Source organism: Drosophila subpulchrella, chromosome 2R (assembly GCF_014743375.2).
Source record: "Drosophila subpulchrella strain 33 F10 #4 breed RU33 chromosome 2R, RU_Dsub_v1.1 Primary Assembly, whole genome shotgun sequence".
NCBI classification, from domain to species: Eukaryota; Metazoa; Arthropoda; class Insecta; order Diptera; family Drosophilidae; genus Drosophila; species Drosophila subpulchrella.
In genome coordinates this window covers 14,322,483-14,339,464 of record NC_050611.1, presented here as the reverse complement: position 1 = coordinate 14,339,464, position 16,982 = coordinate 14,322,483, and the positions used below count along the sequence as shown (strand labels likewise).

The following is a 16,982-nucleotide window of genomic DNA, read 5'->3' as shown; positions in this document are numbered from 1 at the left end:
CCATTGTATCCAAAAACTCAGCTTGTCTTTGATTTTGTCTGAAGTTCAAATGTGAACGACGTGATATTTGCTTAATTTTTCTCTCTTCCCACCCACTTCGGCTTGGCCCCCGGGGAAATTTCGAGGGTTTTGGGCTTGCACGAATAATTATTTGCCCATTTGGGGGCTGAACTCTTGGCACGGCTCAGGTAATTTGCACAGACAAAAGACGATTACCACTAGACCAAAACAATTAGAATCGGAATCAATCGAAGCAAGACGGATACAAGACCCCCTCACCCATTGCAATCGGATACCAGGCAATATACCTGGGATACCTGAGGTCGAACATTGAGCATCACGTTCGTTCTGTTCGCCGGTTGTTGAAAGGCTTCAAAGTCAGCTGGAGGATAACTTAACCGGAATGCATGGCGGATCTTTTATAACCATACAAAGGGTTAGGGTTGCCTATAATGGAGTATTAGTAGCTGTGTTGTAACAATTTAAGAGCGATTATAATATCTTATAATAATAAAATAAATAATATCTTATTTTGGGATTGAAAAAGGGGTAACTTTAAAAAGACTCGTGAGAATTGAAATTATGATCATATGATCCTTCAAATTATATGTATTATATCATATACCCTTCACAAAATATTTTTATAGCACGTTTAATATATTGTGTTTTTAAAATTGTTGCCATGTTTCAGTTCATATTTTATGTGCTCCATTTTATGAGCTACTTTATTTTAATCTTTTTCATTTCATTTATGTTCTCTCTTTTTTTACATCCCGAATTTGTTTGTTCGTTTATTTTATTATTGTAGCAAATTTTAAGATTCATTTCCTCGTGCGCACATAAAACAGAGGGAAATCTCATGCTCATATAAAGCAGAGCTCATCTGCCACACACGAAATTTTCTGAAAATACATAATTTCATTATGTTTTTCCCCGCTCCCTCCTGGAATCGCCTGCAGCGCAAACTGTCAACACGGATTGCGCCCCCTTCCCCCTGTTTTTCCCCCGCCCCTCCCCCTCTTCATAGCCGGGGGCGTTGGCAGATAACGGTTTACTTTCTTAATCTCTGTACATAATTTTTGCGACTCCATGTTATAACATTGCGTATACGCAATGTCTGCCGGATTCTTTCTGTTCCGCTTCTCCGGAATAACATACATACGCTCCTTTTTAGCCCCCATTGAAGGTAACTTGGCTTAAGGAAAAGCCGTACCAATTTATTTAATTGGTAAATATGCCTACTTGCGTTTAATGTAATCTATTTTACCCAGCATTAGGATGAACTACATAAAGAGTATTCCGGATATCTGAATTCCCAACCATTAAGTAAAATGCATTAAAAATTATGAAAAACTACATTAAATGTTCTTTGGACTCTTGCCATTATTATTATTAATGTTTAAGAAAAAACAATTACTTCGGTTTAACAATCTATTTTACTCACGGATATCCAAATTCTTTAACATATATTCTGGATTTTGTATTAAGTAAAATATATTACAAATTATGCAGCTGATGTAAGCTCTTTTTAATTATTTTGTCTTGCGAGTCAATGCTTTCAAGCCATTTAAAAAATGTTGCTAACCCTAATTATGATGCCTAACATTTATGAAATTTTTAATGTACTGCTTTGGATAATCTTAAGTAATTGTAGTTAGAATAGCAATGCAACATGCCCAACTTGTAAAGAGTATTTAATGGCTTTTCAGCAACAAAGTGGCCCATATCGCCCTGTTCTTATCATCTTATTGTTTCCCCTGCGTGAATTACATCTGTGCTCGGTGGCCTTGGGCCTTCAATTCCATTTTCACCGCCCACTTTGCTGCATATGTGCTCAGTTCTTTTATATACGAGACTGTCTGCAGGTGTCTTTCCCCGAAGGCTCTTGACATCATCAAACAGAGCTCCCAAGAAAAGGTCTTGTGTTTTTCCCTACTTTTGTGGACGCACTTGACCGAGAGGTAAAAGCCGAGGGATAGCTTTAAGAAAGTCTTGGTAGCGCTTTCAATTACCAACTTAGCGCTGATTACTTATTCGTCATCGTCATGTCCTGGGATTCAAGATGCGGCGTGGGGGATAAGCTGGGCCACACTTCTGCTCCGCCCAGGCCACAAGCATATTAGTCAAAAGGAGTTGACTCCTCCGCACTTTCACTCGACTCCCACTTCGACTTGGAACTTGGACTTGGAGTCCTCAACTTCTCGACTCGGCTTGGCCACTTAATCTCGCCCTTTTGGTATGCACGGACCGTATTCAAATGAATTCTGATTGAATTCATTGAAGCTCATCAGTAAGAAGCGATTTTTTTCTATCTAAGACAGCAGATGAAGCTGGAGTCCTGCTGCGACGACTTGGGCCTTGGCACATCCTTCAGACATTTATTTTCAGTAATGGAAAAAATGTGTTCTGCAATTTCGCTCATTTTTATACATAAATTTGCCAGGCAAACCCACGAGTGAAGCGGTACGGTCCAGGCCAAAGAGAAAAAGAAATGCGGGAAATATAATGCTAAAAAGTAAAGTAAATAAAGGATAATGCAGCAAGGATATAAATTACATAAAGCAGCGCGAGATGACTAACTGTGGCAGGCCAGAAGCCGGTCCACGACAACGGAACGTGGCCAGCATTAGCTGTTCAAACAAAGCTTTCGAGGGGCCTCCATGGGGGGATTGCGATTGAGGATGGGCGGTCACTGCACGGCGAAGAAATTTGATAGCTGATTTGTAGATATGTGTCAATTTTGTATTTCATACCATAGAAAAATCACCAATCTGCATGGCTAAACACAGTTTTTATATCAGTACCATTTTAAAATCGAAACTGGGTTTCTAAAAAATCTAGTAAGCTTGGAATTCTGAATTTTATAGTTTTTTTATGCAAAAAAATTATTAATTTGGATGGTAATGTATCCCTTTGGAAACAATTTTAACATGAAAGCGATTGTAGGTGTATAAAAGTATGCAATGAAAATAGAACGCCGCCCCCTTAACCAAATTCTTTGTAATTTCGGTATTATAATTGTTATTACATGATCAATGATTCAAGCTCAAGTAGTTTCGATGGATTGCTGGGCTAAAAGTACCTTAAATCCATTGGAAAACTTACAAAGATCATGGCACATATAAATTATAGTATTGTATTATTTTACCACCAATAAATCATAACTCAGTATAAAACATTTTCAATTTTTTCTCTGTGCTTCAACGGAAGCTAAGGCGGCGCATTAGAAAATGGTGCGCACAGGAAACGGAAGTGGAAGTATTTTTAATGATTGGTAAATTTTTTGACGGCTCCTCCCTTAGCACCCACCCTCTTTCATCATCCCGGAATCCCTCAGCCATCTTCTGCTTTTCGCGTTTGTCCCAAAACGCATCGAAATCTTGAGGAGGGACCTGGTGGTGGAGATGGCCAGAATCGTCCTCGTCTAATATTCCTTTGTGCGGCCGTTATTATTGATGGAAATGCAAATTGGATTTTCAAATTTACTTCCCTGTTTGCTCTGGCAATCGACACACAAAAGTGTCGGTGAGAGAAAAAGGCGGGGTGCAAAAGAGCTAAGGATTCGTTGGGGATTCCTCACTTTTACTCGGGATTTATGGAAAATTATCAAGGACAGGCAAAATGTTGCATTTATCATTGAGTCTTAATATTTTCAGAGAAAATTTTCTTTATTCTGTAAATGGCAACATTTTCATCTAACAGATTTACGGAAGCTTTATATCAGCTATGGTCCTGATAAGTTTTAACCTTAAAAAACAAAATGTATATTTGTTCCTGAAGGAAAGGAAAAATATTTAAAAATATTTTTGATATTATCCAAACTTTTCATTGAATTCAAAGAGGAAGAAAACGCAGTCTGATTATCCATACAAGTTTTTGTCTGATTTCAACTAGCCAGGATCTTATATGAGATATCAAAATGTTTAATGTCGTCTTAACCTTCTTATATTGCATATCATATAATAACCTCTTTATTAAATCTTGCTGGTTTGTATAGTTTCAAAGTTGACTAGATTTATGGTTAAAAATATTTCTTCTTTTCGTCTAGCATTACTCAAAATCACCATTTCACTTCTTGCTATGGTTTTCACCTAATTTTCAACATCGCAATCAAATCCTCCTTCTGCTCTTTCCAGCCTGTCGCTTCTCGATTCCACTTGCTAGTCGCTTGCACTTTACTTCAAAGTAATTAACGCCGATCCAAAGCAGACACCAATTTGCATAGCTGACCCTCGTTCTTTGGCCCCAAATGCACCCACCCGGCAACCCTCTTTCGGATAAGGGAACCTATTACTCAAGACGTTCAAACACACACACTGATGGGGACGGGAAGTGGGCGCTCTAGGGGGGTAAAAAGTAAAACAAAAACTAGCAGCCTCTGAAAACAAAACCTCTTGAATTTTAATTAAACGTTTTTATGCAAGAATCCCGAATGCAACCCCCTTAAATCCCTCTTATAGCCACCCCTTTTTTGATTCATTTGGGTTGGTCCGGCTGCTGGATTTGAATTTTTGCCTTTGCCTTTGGATTTTGTTTTTGTTGTTTCTCAGTGTATAAGCGATTGCATTTGCGAATATTTTTCTGGCAGCTGCTAAAAACTTAAAGAAGGCGCAGTGGGACCTTCGGCTGATGAAGAACCAGAAGGAGGCGAAATGAAATTGCAGGGTTAAAACTGCCATTGACTGCACTCTGTAATTCAATTATCGACTCTTGGCAGTAAAAAGTGTTAATTATTAGTTTCCTTTACTGCTTTCTCTCAAGGATAAAGAGAGCGAGAGGGAGAATGAGAGAAAAGGAGACAAATATTCCAGCTAATGAAGACGTCGGTTGAAGGCAACTAAAGGGGCCAAGGCAAAGCGGAAACGGAAGTGAAAAGAATGTGTTGATGGCCAGTCAGCAGCTTAGTCCATAAAAAATTTTCGGGGGATCAAGGTGTGTATGAAATCCATTTATACTTGGGGTAAAAAGGGAAAAACATTTAAGGTACATTTTAATATGTAAATAAAATTTAATTTTGATTCTCTCCTTATTTCAGAGAAAGTGATTTTTGATTCAATTTTAAATTAAAGATAAAACAAATACTTAATCAAATGAATGTAATTTAAACATATGACTGTTTATAGATTGTTATTTTTATTTTATTTTTTTTATTTAACAAAATTAGATATAATATATAATATTAAGTCTTACAGGTTTTCTCGAGTAGATTCGAGGGCTGGTGACTGAGACCTTTGAGTCTGTTATATTAGGGTTTACATTTTATTAATTCGTAGATCTTATTAATATTTTTTGTTGTTTATTATTATTATTTTTTATTTACCAGACAAGTAAATATAGCCTTTGCTTTTGTGGACGGAATAGATATCCCCTCTTGCCACACCCTTGAACCCTCGGCACTTTGGCATTGATGACACTTGCAGACGCCCCGCGAAGTTAACCACTTGATCTGGACTCCGCTGGCGGATCCCTAGAGTGTCTCGGCGCCTTGGATAATTGATATTAGTTTAATCATAATTCTGTCAACTCAACTTGAGTGCTTGAGAGCTAATTAAAGGCCGAGAGAAACAGAGTGGGTAAGGTTACCAGGCGTCTTTGAAGATCAGGTGAAGCAAAGTGTGCATTAATTGGGAAAATTGTAACTCGACTCTATGCATTTTTAATTACGCTGCACGTTGTGAAATGATGTTTACATTTCCTTAAGTCCTAACAGGTGAGTTTACGAAACCACATTCATTTAAATTTTAAGCAATAAATTTAATAAATCAATATAATAATGAAAATTAAAAATAAATCAGATCTTTAGTCGTAAAACGAATTTAAAAGAAAGAATAAATATTAATATTTTTAAATTTAAACTAAGTAAAGAGCCAAGCATGAAATACAAAAATTAAGCCTTTAATAATTTATACAGGACCACCGAAAATCAAAGATAATACACCATAAATCAGACACTCCGGGAACATCAGACATAAATCGCCTTTATGAACCTAATTACCAGCCGAAAGATTAAATCTTCCTGCCGTTCTGTGACTCAAACGTATCTGTGCGGCATTCGCTTATTAGGAATGTGTCCCTAGAAATCTCAGATTTCTGGCCTAAATCAGGTCGCGCAATTCGATTGTGCTGTGCCCGAATTTCCATGACCTTTTTCCAATTGGCTGCATCAGTTCGGGCCAACTCTTGTTGCAGTTTTTGCCTGCTAGCACGCGGATTGATGATTGAGTAGCCAGCCCAGTCGGTTGGATGCCACATTCCATGGATCAGCTTGGACTGCTACTTCCGCCACGGCAATTGAGCCTGGGGAGAGGGGTTTTTGGGGCCCTGGAGAGACGGAGTGGTTCGAAATTGAATGCAGTGAAACGCAGGGGATGGGCAAATGGGGGCCAGAAGGGCATCAGATTGCAGCATCAACCGCGCGCTGCATAATTTATGGCGCCCAGTGTGCTCCCGACTCCTTAATTTTTCTATTTTTAGTTCTTTTTTTTTGCCCGCTTTAGCTGTTGTTGGAGCTTTGAATTTGTATGTTGCCTTTGACACCAGCTAAAGGGGTTACGTGTCTGCCACTTCAGAGGCATCCTGCCCAGCCTCAAAAATCCTTCGCAGCTCGTGTCTGCGTCTGTTTTCGAACTTTGCAGTTTTTTCGTGCCTGGGAGTTTTACAGTTTTCGGGGGCTTTCCCGAACTCCTGGGCATGGTCATATCCCATTGCTTTGGCCGTTTTTCAAATGTCTGCGCCATGTGCATGCGAAATTTCCCAATGGAACCCAGAGGGGGTGTGCCACACTCAAGCACACACAGTCGCACTCGTTTTGGCCGGCAGACAGCGCGATAACCTGTGCTAATGAAGTGTGATGTTGGCCAAAATGTGAGTCCCTTTGCCGCTTCTTTGTGACTATTTCAATTCCCGGATGCGTGATGAATTCTAATTACTTGCTGGACAAATTTTTGGCTTCAAAAAGGGGTATTAATACTTCTGTATTTGTTCATTTGTATGCAGTAAAAAACTAATTTGAATTATGCCATTTAATATTCTATCCTTTTAATCGCTTTGTGACTACAAATTTCTGGAAATAAATGCGAGATAAAGTATTTTTTGGTTATTATTTTCAACCTAAATGGATATTTAAAAAATATTTACATTGTAATTCTATACTAATTTAAGCCACTATAATTGAACCACTTTCAAACCCTTGACGCTTTATGAATTCTAATTATTGGGGTAATAAATGCATATTTTTGAAATACAAGTGAACAGAATTATGTTATTCATATAAAATCTTGGTTACTCTAAAGCAGAAATAATAGGTTATTATAACATCAAAATAAAAATTTTACTTGATTTTGAAAACTAAGAATTTTTAAATCATTTTTTTAGTTATAAAATATTTGGCAAATCTTATATATATTTTAATATAGCATTTATTTTTGGAGGTAAGCCACAATTGTTCTCGCTATTCGTGGACACATTGTCTTCCCTTTGCTTTCGCTCTTCTTTTTATACATTTAGAGTGCTTTCAAAGTGCAAATTTATCAATCATACGACACGTACGCCGACACTGTGCTTGTGTGTGTGCATAATAAACTGATTTCAATGGCTGCCAGTCCTTATGCATTAATTTATCCCATATTCAGCTTACCCCTCCTGAAATATAATTTTTAATTTTTTTTTTCTTATATATATAAAATAAAATTCACATCACGCTGATGTTGATGCGTTGCTGCTGCTTTTTGGGAGCTGCTGCTGCGTAACATTTAAAATATGCACAGTAACTAAAAGTATTTTTCACACAAATTGAGTTTGCGCCCTGCCCGTGCCACGCCCCCAAAAAAAAAGGGAAAAACCCAATGGCAAAAGTCGCCTGCGCCGTCGTTGATGCTTTGGAATTGCCAATTTTGCTGCCAGTCAAGGGACGCAGCAGCCCTTGATGCCGCTGCTGTTTGCTGTTTGCCGTTCGGTGCTGCCACTGGCGACATGGAAAATTTGCTGCCATCGCCAGGCGTCACTCAGTCAGGCTGTAAAAGCAACAAGGCAACAGGACCTACAGGACCAACAACACAAAGAGCCATCCAGCCAGCCAGCCAGCCAGCCACCGAGGTGGTGGCATAATTTAATAGAGTCGGTAATATCAATAAATTTTAAAAGCCTTTTAATGCGCATCGATAAAAATAAAGCAGACGCATCTTCAGCAGCATAATTATCCCAGAAATGAGCGGCTCAAAACGGAGTTGTCGTTCGGTTTTTGGCCCTCGAACACATAAATTATCCAACCATCTGATGGCGGGCACTGCAAGACCAAATTCAATTATGCAAATCGCATGTGAGAAATTCAATTGAAATACGATAATTTCACAGGCACTGGAGTGGGTAAAAGCTGAAAGTTACTGAATGTTTTACAAGTGTATTATGTCCCGGCGAAATCAGCTCAACATCTAAACAGCCCGAAAACTCCGCGGCACAGCCTCCCCATGGAAATTTGCGCACAAAAGCCAAGAAAGCGAAGAAAAATGCTATAATAAGTAGCAGAGCGGAGCGATATAAAGTGTGGAAAGCTGTCGTTCATATGCAAGCGAAACAATGCAACAATGCAGCCCAGCGTCTCCCAGAACCACCCAAAACCACCCAGTACTACCCAGTACCACCGCAACCACCAAAGACAATGTGCAAGTGGTGCAAAGGCGGTGACGGTGGGGGATTTCGGGCAGCCTGAAATGCAACCAACGAAAATTCATGGTATTAGGGGAATGCCAAACGAGTTGGGCAACATAGCAACAGAACCGACTAAAAAGGAGTCGGGGTATTTAGAGGGATTACAGCGAAATAGAGGGGTAGCCAGGTTGATATCCAGGAGAATTTGGTAGATTTATGCTATATGTTTTCGATTTTGATAATATTGTACAACATTATTTTTAAAACAAATGGGTTTTTGTTTTTAGCTGACTGAGAATTAAGAGTTTTTATAATTATTTATAAGTACGTGATCTACACCATGGTTAAAGTAATTTTTCTCTACCGCAGCTCTGCCAACACACACAGTATATAACTCAATGGCAATATATGTTATGTAAGAAGGTAAAAAAGAAACGTCAGTATAAATAAAGAATTTGTCAAAGCAAGTTTAAACTAAATCTTCTTGCGCTTAGATGCTAATTAGACAATGACATTATAGATTACATTTTCGTTAATTACATTAAAATCAAGAATCGCTCTTGCTCAAGCGACATCACTTTACTTTACTACTCTACTTTATATTTTAACCATAGGAATATAATTGTTAATATTAATAGGAACTGAAGCGTAATACTAGGATATACATAGCAAATCTGCGGGCTTATCTAGACAAATACCGACAGCATTTAAGGCTCTACCAATTCCGCAGCTTTCCACCAAAGAACCCAAAAGAGAAATGCCATAAGCTGGCTATCTTATCCAATATACCCGCCGCATTCCACCAACCAACTCGAACCGATTCCCATTAGACTGGGGATATATAAGTACATATATATACGTGTGGATCTGTCCTGTCTGCCTTAGTTGTTGACGATTTGGTAACTGCAGCAGTTAGCTGCCCCCCCTTTTTCCAAGCTGCTCTGGCTCAGTTGCAACTCGGGTTGGCTGGCAAGTGCCTTTGGCTTATAAAATATTTAAACGTTTTTGCGGCTTTGGCCGCAACATATTTGCACTTTGGGGCCACGGGCTGCTGTTCGACTGTTCGACCTTCTTTTTTTTTCTTGGCCAAAGCCAAAGGAAAAGCAGAAGATAGGGGAAAAAGTCGAGTGGAGTTGAAGTTGCGCCGGGATGCATGCTATTAATATTGTGCGACAGCTGGCGGACTGCTTAAATATTTACTCAATACGCAGGACAAGAGCTAAAAAACCACGGCTTGTCAGTTAGCCCAAGGAAGCCCCCGGAACCCTCTGATATGCTAATACGGTTATGGTTACTGGTTACTGCCACTGCTCCAGATCCTGCTGCTCATGCTCCTGCTGCTCCTGCGGCTTCTATTCTTTGCGGTTGTCCTGGAGAGGAAATTTCATTATGCCAATTACTTGCATCAAAGCTGCTTGGATAATTGACTTTGCTTAGCCTCGTCGATCCCCGACCTCTCTTGGCTGGTCGGTTGGCTTGGGTTCGGTTTGCATAAGACGCCTTTTGCACATTAGCTGCCTGTGTCTTTGTGTCCTTGTGTGTGAGTGTGTGCCGAGGTCCTTGCTGCATAAAATAATTAAACTTAATTGACAGTTTTTCGACATCACCTTTGCCGCTTTAGTGTGACAAGTCAGGAGTCATTTCCACCTCCTCCTAACGAGCTTAACTTTTAGCAGCAAGTGCCTGCTTAGTTTTTACGGCGGAAAGTAACTAGCACTCTTACTAGCCGGCAGTTAGCTGCTTTTAGCCAAGTTTAATTCTCTCAGGCGGAAAAAAATACATTTTAAGCAGTTGAGGGCAAAGGGGAAAAAACAATACCTAGATGGAAAATGAAAAAATGAGGTTCCTTAGTCTGTCATCTTTTCTTACATTTTTTAGTGATGAAAGTGGGAAAGTTTCAAATAATTTAAATAAATAAAGCTGGAACCCAAGAAAATTTCCAAATAATGTCTAAAGTCTTTCAAAACACAATGTCTTAATTGTCACTTTAGGATTTTTTAAATACTGTAACAAATAATAACGCTGTCAAATTTAATTGAATATTTGAGGAATATATTACTTTAAATATAATTTTCAGTTAAGTGTGTCTTCCTTCCTTTTTTTATATTTTAAAAATATTACACAAATGATTTTATTGACTTTCAGTCTGTAGATAAACATGTCATCAAGGTAGCCATGATTTATGTTGCTGAGGCTGCACGTATTTTTAGTTTTTTTTTGCTTTTCCCACTCATTATTTAGATAAGTTCTCTCAAAAAACAGGATCAAAAACTTCCCAAATTTGAATTTAAATTTAAAATAAATTAATTCCCGGCACTCAAAATGAAGTTCTACCCTGATGCGGACGTCTGGTTCTTCGTGGACAAGCCCAGTTGTATGACCAGCTACCAAAAGTATCCGCCGAAGCACAGCTGGAAGATTCATGACAAGACCATCGCGCGGGAGATGTACTACTGGCGTGACATCGAGGGTGTGAAGAAGACGGAGATCAAGCTGAAGGACCTGTACTTCACCAACTGGCCCAAGAGTCGCATTCGACCCCAGGCCTGTTTGGGTCTTTTATATGCCACTGGCAATAGATTCATTCGTCTCACCAAAGCACCTCCAGCTGGATTCAAATGCGCCCCAATGCCTGTTAATTTAGCCACCGCCAGAATTGTCAAAGGTAAGTCAGTTTATGAAAAAACTTCAGGTAAAATATCAAAATCTATTAAAATGGGTTAAAACCCTTTATCCAAAGGCGGTTTTTAATTTTTTCGATTGTTTGAGAAATAATTTTCTAAATTTTCAAGAACAAACCTTGCTGGTTTATTAACTCTTTTCTAAAACTTAGCTTTCAGTCTATTCAAATTCGTGATCAATGCATTGTTTAAAGGGAGGAACTTTTTTTATTGTTTATCATTTTGAGGGGGTTACAACTCTTTATCCAAAGAGGATTTACATTTTTTTTTGTTGTTTGAGAAATAATATTCTTAATTTTTAAGAACAAATCTTGCTGGTTTACTAACTCTTTTCTAATTCTAATAGCTGCCAGTCAATTCAAATTTGTGATCTATACTTTTGTTAAAAGAGAGCAACTCATTTTATTTTTTATCCTTTTTCCTTCACAGTGGAGCTGCGCAAGAAGGCCAAGCGTGATAGATTGGCAGCGAAGAAGGCTAAAAAGGAGGCTAAGAAGGCCAAGAAGGCCGCCAAGAAGGAAAAAGGAAAGGGCGGCAAAGGCGGCAAAGACGATCTCAAGCCGAAGGTCATAAGAACCTATGAAGACGCAGAAAAAGCATAAAAATTGTTATTATAGTTTAGGTAAAAGTTTCGAAAGTGTCTTCCATGCGTAACATTAAAAAAATTTGTTTAAATTCTTGTGGAACATAAAGTATTAGAGCAAACAAGTTTGTTTTTCATAATCAGTATCAGAAAAGTGAAGCTGTGCAGATTTGGGGATTCTTAAATGGCGCTTTTAACACCAGACCCCCTGATTCTTGCCCCACGAAACCTCTTTATATCACTGGAGCCCCTTGGGCTGCCCTCGCTCGACTGATTGCCTGCATTTAATCAAATTAATTAATGGCACATTTCACATTCATCATTTGCCCGGTTGCATATTTTCCCATTCTTCGATGCAGCAAAAAGCCAGTGCTTCGCTTCAGGCTTCTCCGGCTGCCGCCACGCCCCCTTTTTTCCCGCCCTTCGCGGCTGATTGAAATTGCACGGCAGTCTCCGCTTTCATTCCATACAACTTTTTGTTGCCGATTTTTTGTATTCATCCTCATTCTTTTTTTTTTTTGGCACAAATCAACGAACTGCAAAATTCAATTGAAAATCGTTGAATGCAAGTTAATCAGTTCGCTTGGCTACGCTAATTATGTGGCCACTATATGTGTGTGTGTGGGTGTGTGTGTGTGTTGAGGTGGGCGGTCTGATATATTTACAAATATTCAGGGGAGTGGGCGTGGGCGAGCTATCTGGGTAACGTAACCAAATTATTCGGTTGTCGACTGGTCTGCCATTTAAATTGGACTGAATTGATGGCTTTGGTTGTCCTTACAAATTGATAAACAAACAATAAATTGAACGCCAAATTGGTTGTAAATACGTTGGTATAGTGTACTTGAGGGGAATCCGATACATTGATAAATAGCGCTTATCGTCAGAAATAATTCATAGTCCCAGGAAATTTTGCCTTTCGGTTTTTTATTTCATTTTAGGTTGAAACATTGCCCAGCATATATTTATAATTACATTTGGTCTTTAGGATTTTATTTTGAAAAATTCCCTACCAGCACGTATTCTTAATATTCATTTTTCTTTGGGAGTGTCTTTAAAATTAAAAAAATTTAATTAAATATAAGCCTTAAATCATAGTAAGCATTGCTATTTTTACCTTTCGTTGAAAACTTACCTCTGTCAGACACAAACATAATCTGTACAATAAATGTATACATTTAAGAAATAAATAACCTCAACAAACATGGAGAAGAAACCAGCAAAGATCAACAATGAAGACAGGCAAAATTTTGTGGCCACTCGGATGAGTCTGCCGCTTTTTATGTTGTCTCGTAAGATGGTTTTTATAACCTAGGGTTTGAACCTTAAACTAAAACCTTTTACATTAGGTAATCGTATTAGGAGGGAAAATTTGCCACGAGTGGAGAATCAATTTAGGCTGGCTGGCCAGCATTACAACGAGGATTGCCAGAAGGGTAAGCGTTTTTAGACTTTCGAAATGGGTAGACAGTTAAGACTTCTCACTAGAAAACCGTCGAGAGGGCTTCAGCAAGGCCACGTTCGATCACTACCGCCATATTACGGGCTATGACAAGACTCCCAAGAATCCGTATCCGGAACGCCGCAGCCTGCACATCGATCGGAATATGACCAAATGGCGGGGCTGGCAGCTGCCGCCCAATCATTATGGAGTGCCTCCCGAGCCGTACCTCCGGCTGAAGGGCACCAAGGGCTCTGTGTTCGCCAAGCCACATACAAACCACAGTCGCGTTTCCATCAAGCCGCCTCCCTACCATTTCTACGAAATTCCGGCAGAAATCGAGCGTCTCTTCAAGCGCGAAAACCTGCAGAAAGGCATTTTTCTATCCAGTAAGTAGCAACTATATGTGATATAAAACGGAAAAAACGTTCATAACTGAAACTATATTCTGCATTTAAGTTATATAATATAATTAATGAAAATATACTGTCTCTGTTGCTAATAACACTAACTTGACCTAAAGAGATTTTGAGTTAGGGATATTCGAGTTACGGAAGTTCAACTGTAGACACTGGTACTGTGGATTATGGTATTTAATTCATTAAATCTTGTCTCTTATAAACTGACGACAAGTAGTCGAACACTTGGACTCACTTTAGTTATACTGCATTTTCTAAAGAATTCGCGGACTATATTTTTTGGTCCCTGATGTTTGCGTTTTCTAAAGGGTTCGTGGTTTATTTATTTTTTGGTCCCTGATGATTCCTTTTAATTTTCTTTAATTTTAAACCTACTCAAATCATAGATATTGATTGACATAACATATTGATATATCTTTTTAGATGCCCGTGATCGCCGACCCACAACGCATGCTATGATCTCCAACCTGTCCGGCTGTTGGCGAAATCCCAAGGACGCCGGTCCTTGCGATACCCATACAAATATCTTCGAGCTAGCCGCGAATGCCACGCCCGTGACCAAAACGGCTCGTCCCAATCCGCACCTGTTCCTGCGGCACTCCTGCGTGCCCACCAAGCCCAATAGGCTGATCCCTCGTCACATCAGCATGTTGCCAGCTCCGGGTCGCTACTGCACCAGCTACAAGGATGTGTGTCCCTGTCCGGCGGGCAAGACCAGTGTGCCGGGCCTACAGCTTCTGATCGATGACCAGAAGCGCCAGAAGTTCCGCCGCCTGCCGTTCGAACGGATCAGCCGGAAGCGACTTTGTGAGCCGGATTGGCGCCACGTCGAGGGTCAGGGTCACCGACACCTGTTCCAAATGGGGCGGAAGGACAGGCCAAAGCCGCCGAAGAAGGCTGCAACGTCCTCCAAGAAGCAGGGCAAACCGATAAACATGTTCGCCGATGCCAAGTACATCAATATGCTGAGCCAGCCGCAGCGGCATCCCATCTCCATTCGGACGTATCCGGTGCCTCCTTACGTGCCCAAGATCACCTACAACTGTGCAGCCAAGCGGGTGATCCGCAAGCAGTTGAAGAACAACAAGAAGATCGCCTTTAACAGTGGTCAGGAGCGCTGGAAGGATGGGGAGCGACCGCTGCAGCTGACCTCTCGCCAGCTGGAGGCCATCAAGCAAAGGCTTCCGCCGGAGAGGCGGCTCATGGACTACCCCATCGAGCTGCCCGAGGTGATCCCGAGGCGACTGACCCATGTGCCCGATCACCAGAGGGTCACCTACATGCCCAAGCTGCGCAAGCGGCTCTTCAAGTTTCTTCCCATTCCCGGCGCTCGTGTTCTGGTCACCGATAGCGATATACGGCCGGACATTGTCTTCGATCCGGAGCATCCGACCGGACTGTATCGGCGCAAGATCGACGAGACCATGTTCTTCAAGGACTCCGTGCTGCTGGCGATGGAGAACAAGGAAGATTTGGATGCCAGCGGTTTTGCCGATTCGCAATCGCAGTCCCAGCTGCAGTCGGCTCAACAGTCCATGATCCGGAATACCGTCACCTTGGTGGATCCGGCGGACAAGAGGAGCGTTTCTAAGCAATCGATTCATGGTTAAAATAGCTAAGACGTTTGCGCCAGTTTAAAATACTTTTCGTTTTTGATTTATGGTGCATGCTCGAGTGAATTCACGTGGCCACACGAAGCCAAGAAATGAGCTCAGTGATGGCCGGGGCCAAATAAGCTTAAAAGGAAAATAAAGATGAGAAAAATGATTCACTTGGAAAATCCGGCTCCGTTTTTAATTGCTTAGGATATAGTGATGTCGATGGTTTGAGCTTATTAGATAAATTTATTCACAGCCTAAAATGTGTTATATTTTAATATTAAGTTTCAAAACTTAGATAGAGAGAAAGTAGTAGGGAATATTGACATCAATAGTTTAGGTTTTTAAGTAAATTAATTTACAGTTTAATATATTCTTTTATAACTCAACATAAAGATTTAAAAAAATTATCATCAAAAAAATAGCTGTTGATTGGGTGAAGGAAATGTATCTGTACCTTAAAAGGGTTCTGTTATCTTTGTTAAATAATTTCATTTAAAGAATCTACGAGCAAAGGGGAATAAATGAAATATAATAGTATAATAAGTCTTAACATACGAGCCACAGTATGTAACTTTTCTACAATATTTTCATATTTTAAGGTGTTCTTAAAATAAAATAAAAGCTATATATCTTAACTTAAAAAAGTTTCATATATGGATTATTCATTTACTCTTAGATGTATCTGGCTATTTTATAGCTTTTAGGCGGCAAGCTCTTCAGCACAGGCTAAAGACTGGGGGACTGGAGTTTCCTCGCCCTTCCGGCTTTTGCTGCCATAAAACAGGCCAAAGTAACTTTCGACCATAAAATAAATAACTTTTTTAACTGTCCATCTCTGCGCACTTCCCGCCCCAACCCCTGACCACACTCACACACACGAAGACAAAAAGGTCAAAACGAAATAATTAAGTTTTGCAAACGTTTTGCGGGCAACTCGGAGCAGGGGTCGTACGTACATTCACAGAAAGAAATATTCAAGCACATTGTTCTTGAATTGAGCAATTTCGTTCTTAAAAACCATGTAATCACATTTTGAGTTCAATGTTTTCAATTTCAGAACAAAACGGTGAGAAGAGACAAGTTAAATAGAGTTTATTCAACCACTTTGTGATCAGTATGCACTACTGACTAGAGTAATAGTAAAGTTGTTGCGATAAACAATGTAAATACTGCCCATTTAACTTGACTTAAAAACATTAAGAATATTTTTAATTTAAAAAAGGATGTTATATTTTTAAGAACATTTTCAACTCAGAAGAGATCGTCAGAATTCTCTCTGTGTAGATGGAGTAAGGGAGGTGGAACCGGATTCGGGTGCTCTCTACGTGTGCCCCGCTACATGTGGCCATTAAAATGCTCGTATTATATCTCTCCTTGCCTAGATTGTAAAACATAATCTGTTATCAATTATTTTAGCTTCGTGGCCTGACTAGCTTCTAGTCCTGAATGTGGATGTGGATGTGCCAGAAAATGGGTCCGGGGCCAAAAACTTTCAAAGCGCTCGCATTGCATTTTGGGTTGGGAGCAAAAGTTTTCAGACCCCGCACACATGCACATATTAGTACATATGTATTTATGACTTGGTTAACAATTCTGGCTGCTAAGCAATTT

At 39.8% G+C, this 16,982-nt stretch overlaps 2 protein-coding genes across 3 annotated transcripts; both read left to right on the top strand.

Annotated features, from left to right (window-relative positions):
- The first annotated feature begins 10,858 nt into the window (after positions 1-10,858).
- On the top strand, positions 10,859-11,949 carry LOC119550258. Its single transcript, XM_037858836.1, has 2 exons — positions 10,859-11,311; positions 11,757-11,949. Exons 1-2 carry the CDS (start codon positions 10,969-10,971, stop codon positions 11,927-11,929), a joined length of 516 nt encoding a protein of 171 aa, XP_037714764.1. The 5' UTR covers positions 10,859-10,968; the 3' UTR covers positions 11,930-11,949.
- LOC119550257 lies at positions 11,824-15,694 on the top strand. Of its 2 annotated transcripts, XM_037858835.1 has the most exons (5): positions 11,824-11,949; positions 13,094-13,202; positions 13,260-13,346; positions 13,399-13,740; positions 14,194-15,694. In XM_037858835.1, exons 2-5 carry the CDS (start codon positions 13,115-13,117, stop codon positions 15,378-15,380), a joined length of 1,704 nt encoding a protein of 567 aa, XP_037714763.1. In that variant the 5' UTR covers positions 11,824-11,949; positions 13,094-13,114; the 3' UTR covers positions 15,381-15,694. The 2 variants fall into 2 exon arrangements, with proteins under 2 accessions (XP_037714763.1, XP_037714761.1); XM_037858833.1 differs by lacking the exon at positions 11,824-11,949 and having other exon boundaries at positions 13,044-13,202; positions 14,194-15,691.
- The last annotated feature ends 1,288 nt before the right edge of the window (positions 15,695-16,982 follow it).

What these genes read in the sequence shown, in the direction of transcription:
- LOC119550258 (XM_037858836.1), top strand. Translation starts at nt 10,969, where the DNA reads ATGAAGTTCTACCCTGATGCGGACGTCTGGTTCTTCGTGGACAAGCCC. An exon ending in CACCGCCAGAATTGTCAAAG is followed by an intron (nt 11,312 to 11,756) that starts GTAAGTCAGTTT and finishes TTTCCTTCACAG; the next exon opens with TGGAGCTGCGCAAGAAGGCC.
- LOC119550257 (XM_037858835.1), top strand. Translation starts at nt 13,115, where the DNA reads ATGGAGAAGAAACCAGCAAAGATCAACAATGAAGACAGGCAAAATTTT. An exon ending in GCCGCTTTTTATGTTGTCTC is followed by an intron (nt 13,203 to 13,259) that starts GTAAGATGGTTT and finishes CTTTTACATTAG; the next exon opens with GTAATCGTATTAGGAGGGAA. An exon ending in CAACGAGGATTGCCAGAAGG is followed by an intron (nt 13,347 to 13,398) that starts GTAAGCGTTTTT and finishes ACTTCTCACTAG; the next exon opens with AAAACCGTCGAGAGGGCTTC.